General features: G+C 39.6%; 1 protein-coding gene across 1 annotated transcript; it reads right to left on the minus strand.

Annotated features, from left to right (window-relative positions):
• Positions 1 to 1,157: 1,157 nt before the first annotated feature.
• On the minus strand, positions 1,158 to 17,818 carry HRG (histidine rich glycoprotein). Its single transcript, XM_049775723.1, has 7 exons — positions 17,527 to 17,818; positions 14,858 to 14,974; positions 13,798 to 13,885; positions 8,778 to 8,944; positions 6,337 to 6,417; positions 3,439 to 3,540; positions 1,158 to 2,032 (listed from the first exon to the last, which is right to left on the minus strand). Exons 1-7 carry the CDS (start codon positions 17,725 to 17,727, stop codon positions 1,238 to 1,240), a joined length of 1,551 nt encoding a protein of 516 aa, XP_049631680.1. The 5' UTR covers positions 17,728 to 17,818; the 3' UTR covers positions 1,158 to 1,237.
• Positions 17,819 to 17,955: the final 137 nt, after the last annotated feature.

The following is a 17,955-nucleotide window of genomic DNA, read 5'->3' on the forward strand; positions in this document are numbered from 1 at the left end:
TGCGGTTGGCACAACCTTGTGGGAGGGGAAAAGCAGGATAGAACAATTCCACAAGCTGAAGTCAGATTTCCAGTTATAGTTCAGTAGGATGGCAATCTGAAATGGAAATGAATTTGCCCTAAAAGGTATTATTTCGGGGCAGGAGAGATAGCATGGAGGTAAGGCATTTGCCTTGTATGCAGAAGGTCAGTGGTTCAAATCCTGGCATCCCATATGGTCCCCTGAGCCTGCCAGGAGCAATTTCTGAGCATAGAGGCAGGAGTAACTCCTGCCAGATGTGAAACAAAAACCAAAAAAACAGACAAATAAACAAAAAACCTCCAAAGAAAAAAAAGTATTATTTCTTCTATACCTGAATATATAGTCATGATTTATAGCTGCAACCTTTTCTGCAACTTCTAACATGAATTTCTGTTACTTTATAACTGAATTGAAAACTTATTCTTCCAAAACAAAATCTAGAGGACTAGAAATACAATTAGAAAAGTTAAATGTGTTTGATAAGAATAGTTTTTGAAGTGACAGTATGTATTTCCTTCACAGTAATTGTGAAAGTGTTAATAGAAAAAATATGCTAGAATGAAAGAAACTAAATTTTGGAAAAAAGAACTTCTGAGAAGCAGAGAATTTTCTTTTTCGTTTTTTTTTGTTTTTGTTTTTGGGCCACACCCGGCGGTGCTCAGGGGTTACTCCTGGCTGTCTGCTCAGAAATAGCTCCTGGCAGGCACGGGGGACCATATGGGACACCGGGATTCGAACCAACCACCTTTGGCCCTGGATCGGCTGCTTGCAAGGCAAACGCCACTGTGCTATCTCTCCGGGCCCAGAGAATTTTCTTAAGTGAAAGAGTGGCCAGTAACAGAATTAGCTTCTGTCTTAGAACACTAAAAACTCTCTTCTCCCCCACATTCAGCCTTATCTTAAGTATGAAAATAAGAATAAACTATAACTTAAAATTTGGGGCCTGAGAGATAGCATGGAGGTAGGGCATTCGTCATGCATGCAGAAGGACGGTGGTTTGAATCCCGGCATCCCATATGGTCCCCTGAGCCTGCCAGGAGTGATTTCTGAGCATAGAACCAGGAGTAACTCCTGAGTGCTTCTGAGTGTGACCCCCCAAAAAAAAAACCAAAAGAAAAAAAATATATAAGTTAAAATTTGCATTTTACAGGTCATATTTTATTTATAGTTTTAATTCAAGGGATTATTTCATGTTCTTCATGAAGCAAATTGGATTTTATTTTGAGTCTCTAAAAAACTTAGAAACTCGGGGAAAGTCATCGTTACTCTTCCCTGGGCATGACTCAGAGGCTGACTGAGGGAAGGGATGAAGCTCTGGCTCTGGGGAATTGGGACATGGCAACGAGAAGACGGGAAAATTGGCTTCAGGAAGGGGAAGAACTTCTCCTTTTTCCAGTGGTGGGAGTCGGTAAACATGTCCAAAGGGGCTTCTTGGGAAAGGAAAGTTTCTTCTACATGGACTTCTTTCCTCTGAATTCTTTGTTGGTGGGTCATGACCATGATGATGGTCATCTTTGGGATCTTGCCTATGGGGTAGTGGGTCACAGGGTCCATAATCATGAAAATCATGGCCAGGGGGGTGGTGTCCATGAGGAGGGTGTCTGTGAGGATGGTGTCCATGAGGATGGTGTCTGTGAGGATGGTGTCCATGAAAATGGTGTCCATGGGCTTGACCATGAGGATGGTGTCCATGGGGATGGTGTCTATGGGGATGGTGTTTATTTGAACTAGGTCTAAGAGGTGGCCGGGACCCATTATTGTGAAAATGGAGGTGATGACATTTTGGTTTTGAAGGGTACAATGGTGGAGGGGTTTCTGTTTGACCTGGTGGCCCCTCTGGGTAACTTTTAACTTCTGCAGGAGGTGGGCATTCAAACTTATGTGTCTTGTGGGAATGATGGTGGTTTCTGGATCCCTTGTGTCTAAATGGAGATGTTTCATTAGAATGTTCATGCCTACCAGCGGGGTAGTGATCCAAATTTGGATGTACACCGCTTATGTTTCTATGTTCCTGGAAAAAAAAAACAGACAGTGAATAACATTATGTGATTAAAAAGTTAGATAACAATCTAAACAGGTGCTTCCCAGACATTCAAAAAAAATCTTATTTAATTGACTGATGTTTTACAACGTTGTTAATGATTGTTTCCAGTGTACTTAATTCCAACACCACACCCATCACCAGTGTATCCATATACTTCTGTCCAGATCCAATGAATCCTTCCTTTCAGACCTTCAATTAAGATTTTTTGTTTGTTTGTTTTTGGGCCACACCCAGTGACATGCAGGGATTACTCCTGGCTATGTGCTCAGAAATCGCTCCTGGCTTAGGGGACCATATGGAACAATGGAGGATCGAACCATGGTCCGTCCTAGGTTAGCGCTTGCAAGGCAGACACCTTACCTCTACCGCCACCGCTCAGGCCCCTTCAACTAAGATTTTCCACAATGGATTTTATTTTATTTCGTAGTCCATTTACAGAGATGCCAGGGTTTACTACTAGCTCTCTGGCCAGAGCACACTCCTGGAAGTGCTAGGAGAACCGTATGTGAGGTAGGGGATTGGACCTGAGTCGACTGCATGCAAAGTGACTGCAAGGTCTTATCCATAGTACTATATCTCCAGCTTTTCATTGCTCCTACCCCCACTTTTAGACTTGATACTTATTTTGTTTTCTATTCATTTCATTTCATAAGACTATTATGAATAATACCTTGTTATAGAACAAATCTTTCTGTTACAGAGGTAAAGCACTGTTTTGCATCCTATTTAATATCTTTTTATATGATACATTTATTTTAAACTAATTTATTCCTCTTTGGTTCCATGCCTAATAATAAATCTAGGCATTAATAAGGATCGCCACTGAAACGCTTACTAAAGAAAAAATTTCAACTTTATTAACGATTGATGGGATTAATCATAACTTACTTTTCTTTTATTTATTTATTTGTTTGTTTGTTTGTTTGTTTTTGGGCCACACCCGGCATTGCTCAGGAGTTACTCCTGGCTGTCTGCTCAGAAATAGCTCCTGGCAGGCACGGGGGACCATATGGGACACCGGGATTCGAACCAACCACCTTTGGTCCTGGATAGGCTGCTTGCAAGGCAAACGCCGCTGTGCTATTTCTCCGGGTCCCATACCATAATGTACTTTTCTGCCTAACCTCATCACTACCCAACCTTTGGAAAAATTTACACACTTTTGCTATCAGACTAATAATTTTATCTTTTACCCCAGAGATCTATTTGTTCTGTTTTTCGCTACCAATTATCCTGATATTGTCTCTCTTCCCTTCTCTCTCACACATCAACACACTTACATAGAGTTCTGAATGTCAAATTCACTATGATTGCAGAAAAATTAGCACTCATAATGGTACTGCTTAGAACAAAAGTTTACATCATCACCATACCTCAGTGTTGAATATTTCACAATTTATGAAAATATCATTTGGAGTTTCCAAGTCAGAAGTTTCTACAGTGTAGGAAAAATATGCTCTGCAGAATCCAAAAACCTATAAAGAAGAAAGAAATTTGTGTGTTGTGTGTCCATTTATGTGTATGGGGACCGTGTGCTTCTGTGCACACTTGCAGGTAGTGTGAAGGTACCAAGCTAGAGATGTGAATTTCTAGACACTTGAGAAGAAATAAAAGCACCGTAAAAACTAGGAAACATTACCAATAGTTTCACCAGAGTTTTTGGTTTTATTTGTGCCACACCTGGCAGTATTCAGGGATTATTCCTGGCTCTGTGCTCAGGAATCACTTTGGCAGGGCGCAGGAAACTATATGGATGCTGGGATCAAAGTACAACCTACTGCATACAAGGAAAGTGCCCTACTCTCTGTGCTATCACTTTGGTCCTTCACTGGGTTTTATTTTATTATTTTTTAAATTTAACTTATTTTTATTTTTTAAATCTCATTATTTTTAATAATACCTTTATTTAAGCACCATGATTGCAAACATGATTGTAGTTGAGTTTTAGTCATAAAACAAACAATCACCCCCTTCACCAGTGCAATATTCCCACCACCAATGCCCCCATCACCCTCCTCCCCTACCCCCTGCCTGTACTGGAGACAGACATTCTATTTCTTTCACTACTATTGTCATGATAGTTGTCAGCGTAGTTCTTTCTCTAACTGCACTCATCACTTTTTGTGGTAAGCTTCATATTGTGGGCCAATCCTTCCAGCCCTCATCACTTTGGACTTTCACTAGGTTTTAAAATCATCTAGTGTAGATTTTCAAGGTATCAGCACAAGCTTTTGCACTAGCATGGGACTTCCCCGTAGATATTAATAAAAAACAACATATCATTGATGCCTTGTATTTACCCTAATATTCTGTGATTAAGTTTTGAGTTGTGTGGTAAAATCTGTTCTTTATTCATCTGGTGATTCAATTTTGAACCATTGCCATTGCCTAGCATGGAACATTTGGAGTGCTGAGGAATATTCTTTCTCAGACATTGAGTCTGGTGAGTATTGGGCTAAACTTAGGAACTTTGGGATATTACAGAGGGTACAGAGGGTAGATATGGAAAAATACCCAATAAATAGAACTTTTTAAAAGGAAAACTTGTTTGGAGAATGAATAATGTTGTAGCAGAAATATTTGCTTAATTTTTACAAGTTCTTTGGCTCTGTTGGAAAGGAAGGCACTGATTAAAGAAGGTTTTTGAATAAGTCATGTCAAAGTGTCTGTTAGTAAGCACATCTCTGCTCCAGAGACTCCTACACTCATTCATTGATGTTAGCCTAGGACAAAGAGAAAACTCTCCAGAAGAAATGGTTAAGGATAAAGTTCTAAGTAAAGTTTCAGAATCACACAGTGCTATGCTAATCCTGGCTTCATCATTTACTAGTTGTGTGAGTATAAGCAAGTGCCATAAAATTTCTGAAACTCAGTTTTTGAAAATGCCTCTATAATATTGTCTACCCACAGTTGTGCTAATTTTTTTTTTTTAAGAAATCATGTTGTTAGCACTGGGCTCTTTTTTTTTTTTATCAAGTCATCATGCTTCTGTGCTGGGTTTACAGTATTCACACCAAGGAATTTATTGATTTCTTAGGACTGAGAATGAAGATGGAGATGCTTTTTCTGATGGCCATTAGCAAGATCATGGAACTTTTCCATCCATAAAAGGAGTTAATAATGCCTTCCTCTCTTTTAGCCCAAGCAAAAGTATGATTGAACTCTAGAAAAACCCTGGATTTGATGTCAGAAGGCCCTCATTAAAATTCTGTTTCCTAACACTTTTTAGCTAAGTGCCCATAGGTAAGCAGTTGAACAACTAGTAGTTATGCTCTTGTCCCAGGGGAACAGAGGCAAATTCTAGCTTCTCTTCAGCAGTGTTGTTATGAGACACCAACAAAATGATAACATATGTAGGGATGTTTTGTCAGTTCTAGTCCACTACACAAATGATAGGTGTCACTAAGATTTTCCTTTTGGCTTGTAAGTATTAATTTATCAATCTTTAGTACAGTATCTCCACTGAACTGAGTTGTAGAAGAACTGGTCAGACCTTAGTTGGAATGTGAACATTGAACAAGTCCTATACTCTGTAGAGATTTGGCATATGGGAACTGAGTAAAGAGCAGATGATATGGCATGAAAATAACATCATGTGTGTAGATTATTTCTTTTGTTTTTTTGTTTGTTTGTTTTTTGTTTTTTGGGCCACACCCGGCGGTGCTCAGGGGTTACTCCTGGCTGTCTGCTCAGAAATAGCTCCTGGCAGGCATGGGGGACGATATGGGACACCGGGATTCGAACCAACCACCTTAGGTCCTGGATTGGCTGCTTGCAAGGCAAACACCGCTGTGCTATCTCTCTGGGCCCGTGTAGGTTATTTCTACAGTTACCTATGAAATTAGTTAATTTTTAAGCCACAATTAGTGAAAAAGTTCAGTTTTAAATTTTGGATCAGATATATTTTAAAATCATATTCTCATGATTTACCTAACTTTTATATTTTTTTTTTGTTTTTTGTTTTTTTAGGTCACACCCGGCAGCGCTCAGGGGTCACTCCTGGCTCTATGCTCAGAAGTCACTCCCGGCAAGCTTGGGGGACTATATGGGATGCCAGGATTCAAACCACCGTCTTTCTGCATGCAAGGCAAATGCCTTACCTCGATGCTATCTCTCCAGCCCTTGTATTTTAAAAAAATATACTATCCACCTTATAGACTTGTGGAGAGTCTATAAGTTAGTCTAGATATAAAATACCCAGAAGGGTAGCTGGCACATAAACACTTGTCTTAATATTGACTTAATATTTCACAGATATTTATTATACTCACATTGGGGTGCCTGGGAAAGTGGTAAGCAGAGCAGTTTCTTACAGAGAAGTCAAAGTAGTAATTAGTTCTTTCCCCTCCTCTCTAGAATGGATTAAAATAAAGCAGTGTCAGGAACATGAGAAATTAGCAAAACAAAACAGGCAGTTTATCAATACTTACTAGTCAGTATACTGTAAGGCAGCATTTCTCAACTGGGTTCATACAATACCCTGTGTACCCCAAAGATGTTCCAAGAAGGCCACATGTGAAAGTCATGTAAAAGGGAGGCAGTGACAGAATGAAACTAGAGGGTCAACATGTAGAATAGAGGTATCAGAAGAAAACAAGGTATGAAGGGTATTATGGTGAAGAAAAAGATTGAGAAACACTGCTGTAAAGCACATTGAGGATTTAAAAATCACCAACATGAGCCATTTGTATTTTCTTTCTTCCTATTTTTTGTGGGGGAAACACCTTGTGGTGCTCAGAAAATATTCCTAACTTGGGATACTTGGGAGATTAAACCTGGTCCTTCTCTATACAAAGTGTATGCTCAGCCCATTGAGCTATGCCCCCAGCCCTTCTGACACATTTGTTATAGTTTCTGCTTTCTAACCACTTAGTGCATAAGTGACATGGTGAATCCTATTTTATTGAAAGGGCTCAATAATGCAGACATAATCAAGCAGAGTATGAAAAATTGACCTCTCTGTGCCTTAACTTTTCCTTCAGAGAACAACCACCATCATCCTTTTCTCATGTTTTATTTTCCGGCACTTTATACATATACCTCATTAATTAGTATATATATAGGCTCAGAGTTCAATGTTTCTTTAATTAAAGGTCTTCTAAGTGTTGTCCAGAAACCTGATGACTCCTTCCAGCAATTCTTGGCCAATTAGATAGGTGGGCCAAGGTGATGCCCAAGGGTGTGGCATTGCTCTGGTCTTGCAGTGCTTGGATGCATGCAAGACCAGCACCTCAATCCCCTTTCTCTCTCTCTCTGATCTCTGGTTTGATAATGTTTTAAGTTTATTTAAAGAAAATGCATCACATAGCTGACATAGTTGATCATAATACATTTGCTTCCAGATACATGAAAGCAAAATTATTGATAAAAATAGAAAATAAAAATAAAAAGGAAGAGAAGAAATAAGGTTAAGAAAAAGAAACAAGGGGCCGGCGAGGTGGCGCTAGAGGTAAGGTGTCTGCCTTGGAAGCACTCGCCAAGAAAGAACTGCGGTTTGATCCCCCGGTGTCCCATATGGTCGCCCAAGCCAGGAGCGACTTCCAAGAGCATAGCCAGGAGTAACCCCTGAACATCACCGGGTGTGGCCCGAAAAAAAAGAAAAAGAAACAAACAAAAAAATAGATTAGAAAGTACACTTATAAAAATTATTGTATCGGAGCCTGCGAGATGGCGCTAGAGGTAAGGTGTCTGCCTTGCAAGCGCTAGCCAAGGATCAGAACCGCGGTTCAATCCCCCGGCGTCCCATATGGTCCTCCTTTCTGAGCAAGTAGCCAGGAGTGACCCCTGAACATCAAATGGATGTGGTCCGAAAAACCAAAAACCAAAACAAAACAAAACAAAAAATTATTGTATCACCAATAAAGTCATTAATGGCAGAAGATTTAGTAAGCTCTTGTTATTAGTTGTCCTTTCTGTTAAAATGGTATGCTCCTATAAAGTTGATAGTACAAGCAAATGAAGTTGTCCAGAGATTCATAGCACTACTACTAATACTATGACTTTTAGGGGTGGGAGGGCTCAGCTGCTGGGGGTTCTTGGAAAAAGGAAGATATGGGGTGAGGGTGCCCTCACTTTCTCCAAAAAGCCCTGATGATATGGGCTGATAATCATAGTACTTTTATAGAACCTGCTTTTCCTCTTTGCAATGTTTTGGAAATCTTTTCAATACATCTAGGTTCAAAATATTCATTTTCAGTAAATATGTTGTATTTATTGCATTGTATTTATTGCATTGCACTGTATTTATTGCACTGTATTCCATTGCACTGTATCTATTCCATTGCACTGTATGCACTATCAGTACATACAGAATATATGTCACTATGAGTTTTCAAAATTCCTGGTAGTTTGTAGCTGCAGTAGAAGACCATCTCCAGGTAGATGATGCATGGATCCCAGGACTAAGGTAAGAGAATTGTCTGCTTCCAGTGCACCATTGGTTGTTACAATTTCTGAGTTCTGGTTTTCTGTCATAATGCCAGCAGATCAGGACAGGGTGATATTCAGTGATTCACAAAATCACTATAAACTTCCCACTTCCACAATTTAAAAACACATGAGGCTAACTCGAGTACCTATTGCTATAGATTAAGCTATCACAGAAGTTTTAATTTAAAAGGCAGCTGGCCAAGTGTGGCTGGTGGAGATTGTTGTGTTACCATTTGCTGTGCCCAAAAGCTTCACATCTGACTGTTCCTTCAGGGAGACTCACCACTCTTGAAACTCTCTCCATTTGGTCCACTTTGACTGAGGCAAACTCAGCATTCTTCTCTTTGTACTTTTCAAGGGCCTTTTCAGCTTGTTTTCTGTAGGACCCAGTATCCTCAAAGAAATCAATGAGTACAGGACTGTCTTTGGTATTGCTCAGTGCTGTAGAGACTGGAAGAAAGAGAAAAAAAAACAGATTTCAATTACTGGGTTGAAAACAGCAATGCTAATGACAGGGTTTAATTTATGATGACAAGAATAGCAATGAAATTCTGTTTTGCAGTTGGAAGAATTAAGCGTTGGAGAAACTAAGTAACTTGCTCAAGGTCAAATCAACAAATAAGCAGTAGAACTAACACTAGATCCAGATTGACCTGGTGCTCAAGTTTCTGTTGAGTCCTACTTATAATAAACAATCTCTCACCTCATCTATAAAGTATTTGAATGAAGTCTTCACTTCCCTACCCAAGATGGAAGAGGCATAAATAACACAAAGTTTTTCACAGAGAAGATATAGCTCAATCTTTATGTGTTTACTTTTATAACAGCCACATCTAGCAGCAATTGTGCTAGGTATCAAAATGAAAGCCTTTGTGCTCTATTAAGCTGTATATCTGTTCCCAGTTCAATCTTTTTTTAAATTTATTACCTTATTTAAGCACTGTGGTTTACAAAGTTGTTCAGAATACAGTTGTTTCTGGCATTCATTGTTCCAACATCAATCCCACTGCCAGTGTATCTTACCTTCCACCATTATCCCCAGTCTCCACCCACCTCCAAGCCTGACTCCTTAATGTGCACAAAATAATTGACTTTGTGTTGCTTGTTACCACTAAATGGTAATGGAATTATTGAAAAAATCTTCAATAAAAGAAAATTTCTTAAAAATTGTCATATCTCGGGGGCATTTGCCTTGCAAGCAGCTGATCCAGGATGGACGATGGTTCAAATCCCGGAATCCCATATGGTCCTCGGAGCCTGCCAGAAGCGATTTCTGAGCCAGAGCCAGGAGTAACCCCCGAGTGCCACCGGGTATGGCCCAAAAACCAAAGCAAAAAAAAAGAAAAGAAAATTGTCATATCTCACAATCAGGTCATTTGGTCATTGTCTGAAAGTTTACTATGCTGTTTGTTGCTACTTTAGCATTCTGTGTTATTGGTTTTGTTTTGTTGACCTTAGGTCCTTTCCATGTTACTTTATTTTTTAAAAAGACTTTATTGATTGATTGATTTTTGGGGCCACACCCAATGGTGCTCAGGCGTTACTCCTGGCTCTATGCTCAGAAATTGCCCCCAGCAGGCTGGGGGACCATAATGGATTCAGGGAATCAAACTGGATCCCTTCCCAGTTGGCAGCATGCAAGGCAAATGCCCTACCTCTGTGCTATCTTTCTGGCCCCCATGTTTTTAACATTTAATTTCGTGTGTTTCAATACTATTGTGTTAGTATTGAAAAATTTGGAGTCGTTGTATGGCTGCATATGTGCATATGTGGAATTCCAAGATCTGTGGAGTGGGATGATAAGTTGACATGGCTATAAGTCCTGGGTATGGCTTCTGGGGATTCTGGAAGTATGGAGAGTCAGGAGGAGGCTTCCTGCCCCTAATCCAAAAAAGATCCTAGAGTTTTTAGCCCCCAAATATGCAAGCCTGTTTTTTTTGCCTGTTCGGTATCTATAAAAAGAGGTGAAGAGGCACTGATTGTGAAGTATGGGTGCAACTGGCAAGGCTTTGCCAGGGTGGAGACTTGACCTGAACTCCCCCCAAAATGTGCCCCTGGGGTTTCAGTTGTGCCCATAAATCTTCACTGCTTGCTTTGCATCTTTCAAGAATAAGATGAATCTATAGAGTGAGCTGATGACCCACGCTGATATTTATAAAAAGCAACTTCTGATGTTATTGCTTGACTGTTATATATTTATTTATTTTTGTATGTCATCTTAAGATTTGCTTTGGACAGGGGTGTTGGAACATATCCAACTGAGCATGAAGGTTTCTCTTGCCTCTGTGCTCACTGAACCATGCCATGCAGAGAATTACACCAAAGTCAAGTGCATGCAAACACAAGTGTCTTTGCCCTATACTGTCTCTCTGCACTCTGTACTATCTTTCTGCCCTCAAGATTTTTTTTTAGGGCCACACAGTGGTGTTCAGGATTTGCTCCTTGCTTTGCACTGAGAGATCACTTTTGATAGGTTTCTAGTGACCCTATGGGGTTTCAGTATCCAACTGGAGCTACTGGTGTTAGATGTGTGTGAAGCAAGCACTGAACTCACTGTACTATCTATCTTACACAAGATTTACTATTACTTATACATTATTATATTATTTTGGGCCATATCTGGTGGTGTTCAGGGCTTACTCCTACCTCTATGCTCAGAGTCTTTTCTTGGAAGGGCTCCAAGAACCGTATGGGTCCTGGTGAACAAACCTAAGTCAGTTACCTGCAAAGAAAACATCCTACCCAGTACACTGCCATTATGGCTCCAAGGTTTGACATTTTAAAAGGAATTTGGTGAAATTTTTTTTTAAAAGAACAGCAAAAAGAGCATGAAACAGTGGGGAGGGGGTGTGCCTTGCACATGGTCAATCTAGGTTCTATCCCGGCATCCCATATGGTTCGTCCAAGCCTGTCAGGAGTAATTTCTGTGTGCAGAGCCAGGAGAACTTCTGAGCACCGTAAGGTGTGGCTCAAAAAACGAAAAGGAAAAATAAAAGAGCATGGAACTTTAGTACACTTTGCCTATGTTCCCTAGGCCAAGAGATTGAGATTCTTTGAGCCTCACTTTTTCTCTAAAATACAAAGAATCATCATCTTTATTTCATATTTGTTTTGTTTTGGGGCCACACTCCACAATGCTCAGGGATTACTGCTGGCTCTGTGCTCAGAAATTACTTTTGTTGGTGTTCAGCAGACCATATATGATGCCTAGGATTGAATCTGTGTTGACAGTGTGCAAAAAAAATGCCCTACCTCTGTATTAACATTCCAGCCCCTGATTTTTTTTTAAATCTTTATTTAAGCACCATGATTACAAACATGTTTGTACTTAGGTTTCAGTCATAAGCAGAATACCCCCCTTCACCAGTGCAACATTCCCACCATCAATACCCCCACTTCCCCCACTTCTATCTGTATTCAAGACAGGCATTCTACTTCTCTCATTCTTTAACGTTGTCATGCTAGTTGTTAGTGTAGTTGTTTCCCTAGCAGCATGCATCACTCTGTGGTGAGCTTCAAATTGTGAGTTGGCTACATCAGGCAGTATTTAGGGCTTACTTCTGGCTCTGTACTCAGGAATCACTCCTGGCAGGCTCAGAAGGCCATATGAGATGCCAGAGATCAAACCTGGGTTGACCATATATATGAAAGGCAAGTATCTTTCCCACTGTACTATCACTCTGGTCCCTGTTTAATAGTTCTGTGAAATTGTAATAACTTACATACAATTAATTGCTGTATGAATTCTATAGTTATATATGTATGCATTTCTGTATATATATATATATATATGTATTTTACATTTTTAGTTTATATCCGGCTATGCTCAGGCTTACTCCTGCTTCTTTGCTCAGGGATCACTAATGGTGGTCCTTGGGGGACCATATACAGTGCTTAGGATTGAACAAGACTTATCCATGAACAAGGCAAGCACCTATACCTCTCTACTATCTTTCTGTCCCAATTTTTATATTTTCAGGTAATATTCTTGAGGACTAACTGCTTTGCAAAGTATACTTCATGGACCATCTATCTAATTATAATAGGGATGAGAAGGGTTAATCTTTAATATTATTCTCATTTTATAAAAGTGCGAATATTAAAGAGGTAATTATTCTTAAGACCATATATTTAGTAAGTGATGAGAGTATAATTCAAATATAAGCAAATCTGACATCAGAGCTTCTGTCCTCTGTACTTTTTCTGATAAATTTCTCTTTTATATACTGAATGTCTTTAAAGGGAATTATACTAGCAATATGATAGCCTTCTTTCTTTCTTTTTCTTTCTCTTTCTTTTTTTTCTTTCTTTCTTTCTTTCTTTCTTTCTTTCTTTCTTTCTTTCTTTTCTTTCTTCCTTTCTTTCTTTCCTTCCTTCTTTCTTCCCTCCCTTCCACCCTCCCTCCCTTCCTCCCTCCCTCCCTCCCTCCCTCCTCCCTCTGTCCCTCCCTCCCTCCCCTTCTCTCTTTCTTTCTTTCTTTCTTTCTTTCTTTCTTTCTTTCTTTCTTTCTTTCTTTCTTTCTTTCTTTCTTTTTTTTTCTTTCTTTCTTTCTTTCTTTCTTTCTTTCTTTCTTTCTTTTTCTTTCTTTTTCTCTTTCTTTTTTCCCTCCCTTTCTTCCTCCCTCCCTCCCTCCTTTCTTTCTTTCTTTCTTTCTTTCTTTCTTTCTTTCTTTCTTCTTTCTTTCTTTCTTTCTTTCTTTCTTTCTTTCTTTCTTTCTTTCTTTCTTTCTTTCTTGCTTTCTTTCTTTCTTACTTACTTTCTTTCTTTCTTCTTTCTTTTTCTTTTCTTTTTTTTTTTTTTTTGGTTTTTGGGCCACACCCTGTGATGCTCAGGGGTTACTCCTGGCTATGCGCTCAGAAGTTGCTCCTGGCTTCTTGGGGGACCATATGGGACGCCGGGGGATCGAACCGTGATCCGTCCTAGGCTAGCGCAGGCACCTTACCTCCAGCGCCACCGCCCGGCCCCCTCTTTTTCTTTTCTTAAGAGAGTAAGTGGAAATACAATCTATGTGGCCAATGGCCATTTCTGATGCATTCATCAAAATATAGCATGATGCAGGCCCAGAGAGATAGCACAGTGGCGTTTGCCTTGTAAGCAGCCTATCCAGGACCAAAGGTGGTTGGTTCAAATCCCGGTGTCCCATATGGTCCCCCGTGCTTTCCAGGAGCTATTTCTGAGCAGACAACAGGAGTAACCCCTGAGCACCACCAGGTGTGACCCAAAAATATAGCATGATGCGTATCACTCTACAATTGAAGTCTATGTTAACCTAGAAGGAATTAGCATTTCACAGATTACCATACCAGAACTTGTGGTGCAGTTAAAGTCCTTTATGTGTAGATACTGAGATTCATTCCAGTGTTTTGCTATTACCTTACATTGTCCGATCACCTGCAAGAAAAGGGTTTGTATTATTGGATACTGCTTTTTTTATTCAGGTTAGAGATAAAGGGAGTAAAAAAAAAAAGTAATGCCAAATACTCCTACTGTCCATTTAAAACATTTATTTGTACATAGTCTTACCAAATACTCTTCTAAAACCTGTATTTCCAGAATCTGTTTCTGTGAGTTTGGTGCTATAAATAATATAATATTTAAATAGCTAACATTTTCATAAGTACTAGGGAGAAACAATTTGATATGTGAATCGTGGTCATACAACAAATATTGTAAGTGAAAAATACTCAAAATCTTAGGTATGTAAACATCTTATTTTTTGTAATGTAATATTATATCTGTGTTAATTCATCTTTCTGTTCTCCTGGGGAGAGAGAGAGAGAGAGAGAGAGAGAGAGAGAGAGAGAGAGAGAGAGAGAGAGGAGAGAGAGAGAGAGAGGAGAGAGGAGAGAGAGAGGAGAGGGGAGAGAGAGAGAGATGAAGAGAGAGAGAGAGAGAGAGAGAGGAGAGAAGAGGAGAGAGAGAGAGAGAGAGAGAGTCTAAGACCTGAGCATCCTTATGTAAGGTGTGGAACAATACTAGAGGGGCTATTTTTTATTTGACACAAATGCAAGTTTACAAGTTCTTAGACCATAAGCAACCAGAGTTGCCAAGGACTAGAGTAATCTGTTCCAACCCTCTCTTCCTACTTTGCATTTGGAGACATGAAGTCTGAGGACTTTAGGGAATTTACCCAAAGGCTCATGCTAGTCATACCACTCTATGAGAATCTAAGTCCCACTGATGTATCTTAAATTGTGTTTTCTGAAATGGCTCTCTCAAGAGAATATTGCCTAAGTTCAACATAGTTTTCAGTAGTTGAGAGGCAGAAGTTGCTTTTGCTTTTGGAGTACTATGCTAAGTTAGGCATGCGACTATCTTGAATAAGAAACACAGACAAAGGGGAATGGTATCTTGTCTACTTACAGTATGAGATGGATGTCTAGAAAAATTTGGCTCACAGTCACCCCCAGATTTCCTCGATAGGACGGAACAATCAGATTCTATCACATCTAAAACTAAATAGTAGACTGTTGAAGATTCCTGGAAAAAGTGTCAAGAAAGAAACAAAGAGCAGTATGCAGATTAGAGTTTTTTTTTTTTCAGTAAAATTGTATCTTAGCTTCTTCAACACAATTCTTGCTCCTTTCCAAATCATAGCAGATATCCCACCTTCACATGAGATGATCTATTTATGTGTATGACAGCTTCAAAAGAGTAGTTCTAAAATGTTCTTTTTTAACTGGATATGTTGCTTCTTCCCATGAGCTTTTAAAAGCAATCACTAAAATAGCAGTACTGGCTTGGAAGGGAGTGTTGAAACCCAAGGCTTGGGGCCAGAGAGATAGCACAGCAGTAGGGCTTTTTTTTGCCTTGCACCAGCTGATTAAGGATGGAGGGTGGTTTGAATCCCGGCATCCCATATGGTCCCCAGTGCTTGCCAGGTGCGATTTCTGAACTCAGAGCCAGGAGTAACTCCTGAGCACTGCTGGGTGTGACCACCCCAAATAAAAACAATCAAACAAAAAAGAAAAAACCAAGGCTAGAAAAATTAGTGATAATACTATGACCTACAATATGTTTGAGCAGTTCTAATCCCCCATCTATTTCTCATCTTCAATTTGGATATTTTGCCCAAACCAAAACTCCAATCTTTTTTTTTTTACCAATAAGTTCTTTCTCTCTTTCACGCTCTCTTTCACACTCACTCACTTACTCACTCACTCACTCTCTCTCCCTCCTTGTCCTTTGTCACAGGCACCATTTTACTTATAGCTGTCTAGTTTAAAATTTGTGTTATCAACATTTATGTTTTCAGGGCCATTGCTTTTGCTAAGGTCAAAGGTGTTTTCTTTGAAATATATAAGTGTATATATATATATATATATATATATATAAACTTTTCTTAATTATTTTTGTCCTAATTACCTCTTCCTGGGTCTGGACCTGAACATGTATAAAGCTTCCAAGTTCATCTATGTCACCTTCTCTAGCTTTTCAAGTACCTCCTAGTTCACCCACACACCCTCTGTACAACCACTCAGAAATAGCTCTGTTTTGATTCGTCCCGTGAACCGTAGATGAGGCAGAGAACCTGGAATTGGAGAAACAATTGCTCAATTTATGCTGAATCTTTATATCTTGCTCTCTGTTGTCTGCAATGGCAGCATCTTCATCTCTATGTTAATACATAAAGTATATACTTTTTTTTTCCCTCCGTGGTGCTCTCTGATCTGACCTTTCTAACTTCAGCAGTTCCACCATAAGGTAGTTTTGGGGGGATGGGAGGGAGTAGAAAGAAACTTTCCCTCCAAAATCACTATCAAGTCTTCAAATCCTCTCCAAATACATATATAATCTACATGATGATAGAAAAGTTGCTTTGCTGTAAGATAAGCTTACATGTCTCTTCCATATTAATGTTTATTTTGTTTGTTTGTTTTTTTAGGCCACACCTGGTGATACTCAGGAGTTACTTCTGGCTATGTGCTCAGAAATCACTCCTGACAGCCTTGGGGACCATATGGAACACTGTGGATCGAACCGAGGTCTGTCCTGGGTCAGCTGCATGCAAGGTAAAAGCCTTACTGCTGCACTATCACTCCCGGCCCCATATTAATGGTTATTTTGTAGCCACATAGAATTTCTGGAACTCCCTGCTTATTATATTCAGTTACTTCTTAATAGTCTTTTTCCTAATTGCCCTACCTAAGTAGAGTCTGGAATTTTTCTGGGTTGTCTTTACTTAGTATCTCTTCCTATTTACAATTTTTTGCAAAGGTCAAGTAACAAGTAAAAGAAGAGCAGGATCTCAGGACCTACTGGACTGTGCTCAGTACTTACTCCTGGCTCTGCATTCAGGGATTGCTCCTGGAAGATCTTGGGGAACCATATGGGATGTTAGGGATTGAACCCAGGTTGGCTGAGTGCAAGACACGTATCTTATCCATTGTATTGCCACTTCAAATCTTTAGAAAACTTATTTTTTACTAATTTGTTAGCACTGAAATTAAGCCCCCATGCTTTCAGTATCAATAGAACCATTCTCATATTGCTCCAGTCACATACCTTTCACTCAGTAACTTGAATATATACTATCTTATTTACATAGTTTGCTCATGTGTATATATGAGCTGATTACTAGTTCCTTGAGGGCAAGACCCACTGTTTATTTGTGTGTGTGTGTGTGTATGTGTGTGTGTGTGTGTGTGTTTGGGCCACACACAGCAGTGATCAAAGACTTCCCATTACTGTGTTTAGGGGTCATTCCTGTTTATACCAGGTGGACCATGTAGCACCATACCACTCAATGCACACACTTAGCCTATTGAGCACTCTCTTTGGCCCTGTTCTATTTATTCCATTTATATTATTTAGCATTTTATCTGGTTAACATAAGTGCCTAATAAGCACTAAAGATTAATTCATAGTCAAGATCAAGTCACAAACATTAGGAAAAAAGAATAGTTCAGAGCAGCAGTGTAAACTAAACAGAAAACTCTGACCAAAGCCATTCATTGTGCAAAGCAGTAAGCGTTAGAGGCTAGAGTCATGTTTTTCCCTAATGCCTCTACTGGTAATATGACTCAGCTCACCCCTTTGTCCAAGTGGGCATCAGCGACTCGCAGCAACTCGAAAATGTAGCCATTCCGTCGTCCTTTATTGATCAGGTCTAGGACTTTCCCTGCCATAGGCTCAACTGCATTACAGTGTGCAGGACTCACAGCTAAAGCATACTGCAAGGTGATGGAAAGACTCAGAAGCAGTGCTGCAAGTGCTGCACTGAAAGCCTTCATTTTGTTACTAAGTGCAAAGCATTCCAACCATCTGCTATAACACTGTAGAGAATTTTATAAAGGTATTGCACAGCACACGCACACACACAAACACACACACACACACAAACACACTCATATGTTCAACTGCTTAATTAAACAAACGCTTTGTTCAAGGTAAACTGAGAATGCTCACCTTGACCCCTGGTTATAATATGTGCTAACATGCTGTAAATGATTAGCAGGTTC

The sequence above is a fragment of the Suncus etruscus genome, chromosome 6 (assembly GCF_024139225.1).
Source record: "Suncus etruscus isolate mSunEtr1 chromosome 6, mSunEtr1.pri.cur, whole genome shotgun sequence".
Classification (NCBI taxonomy): domain Eukaryota; kingdom Metazoa; phylum Chordata; class Mammalia; order Eulipotyphla; family Soricidae; genus Suncus; species Suncus etruscus.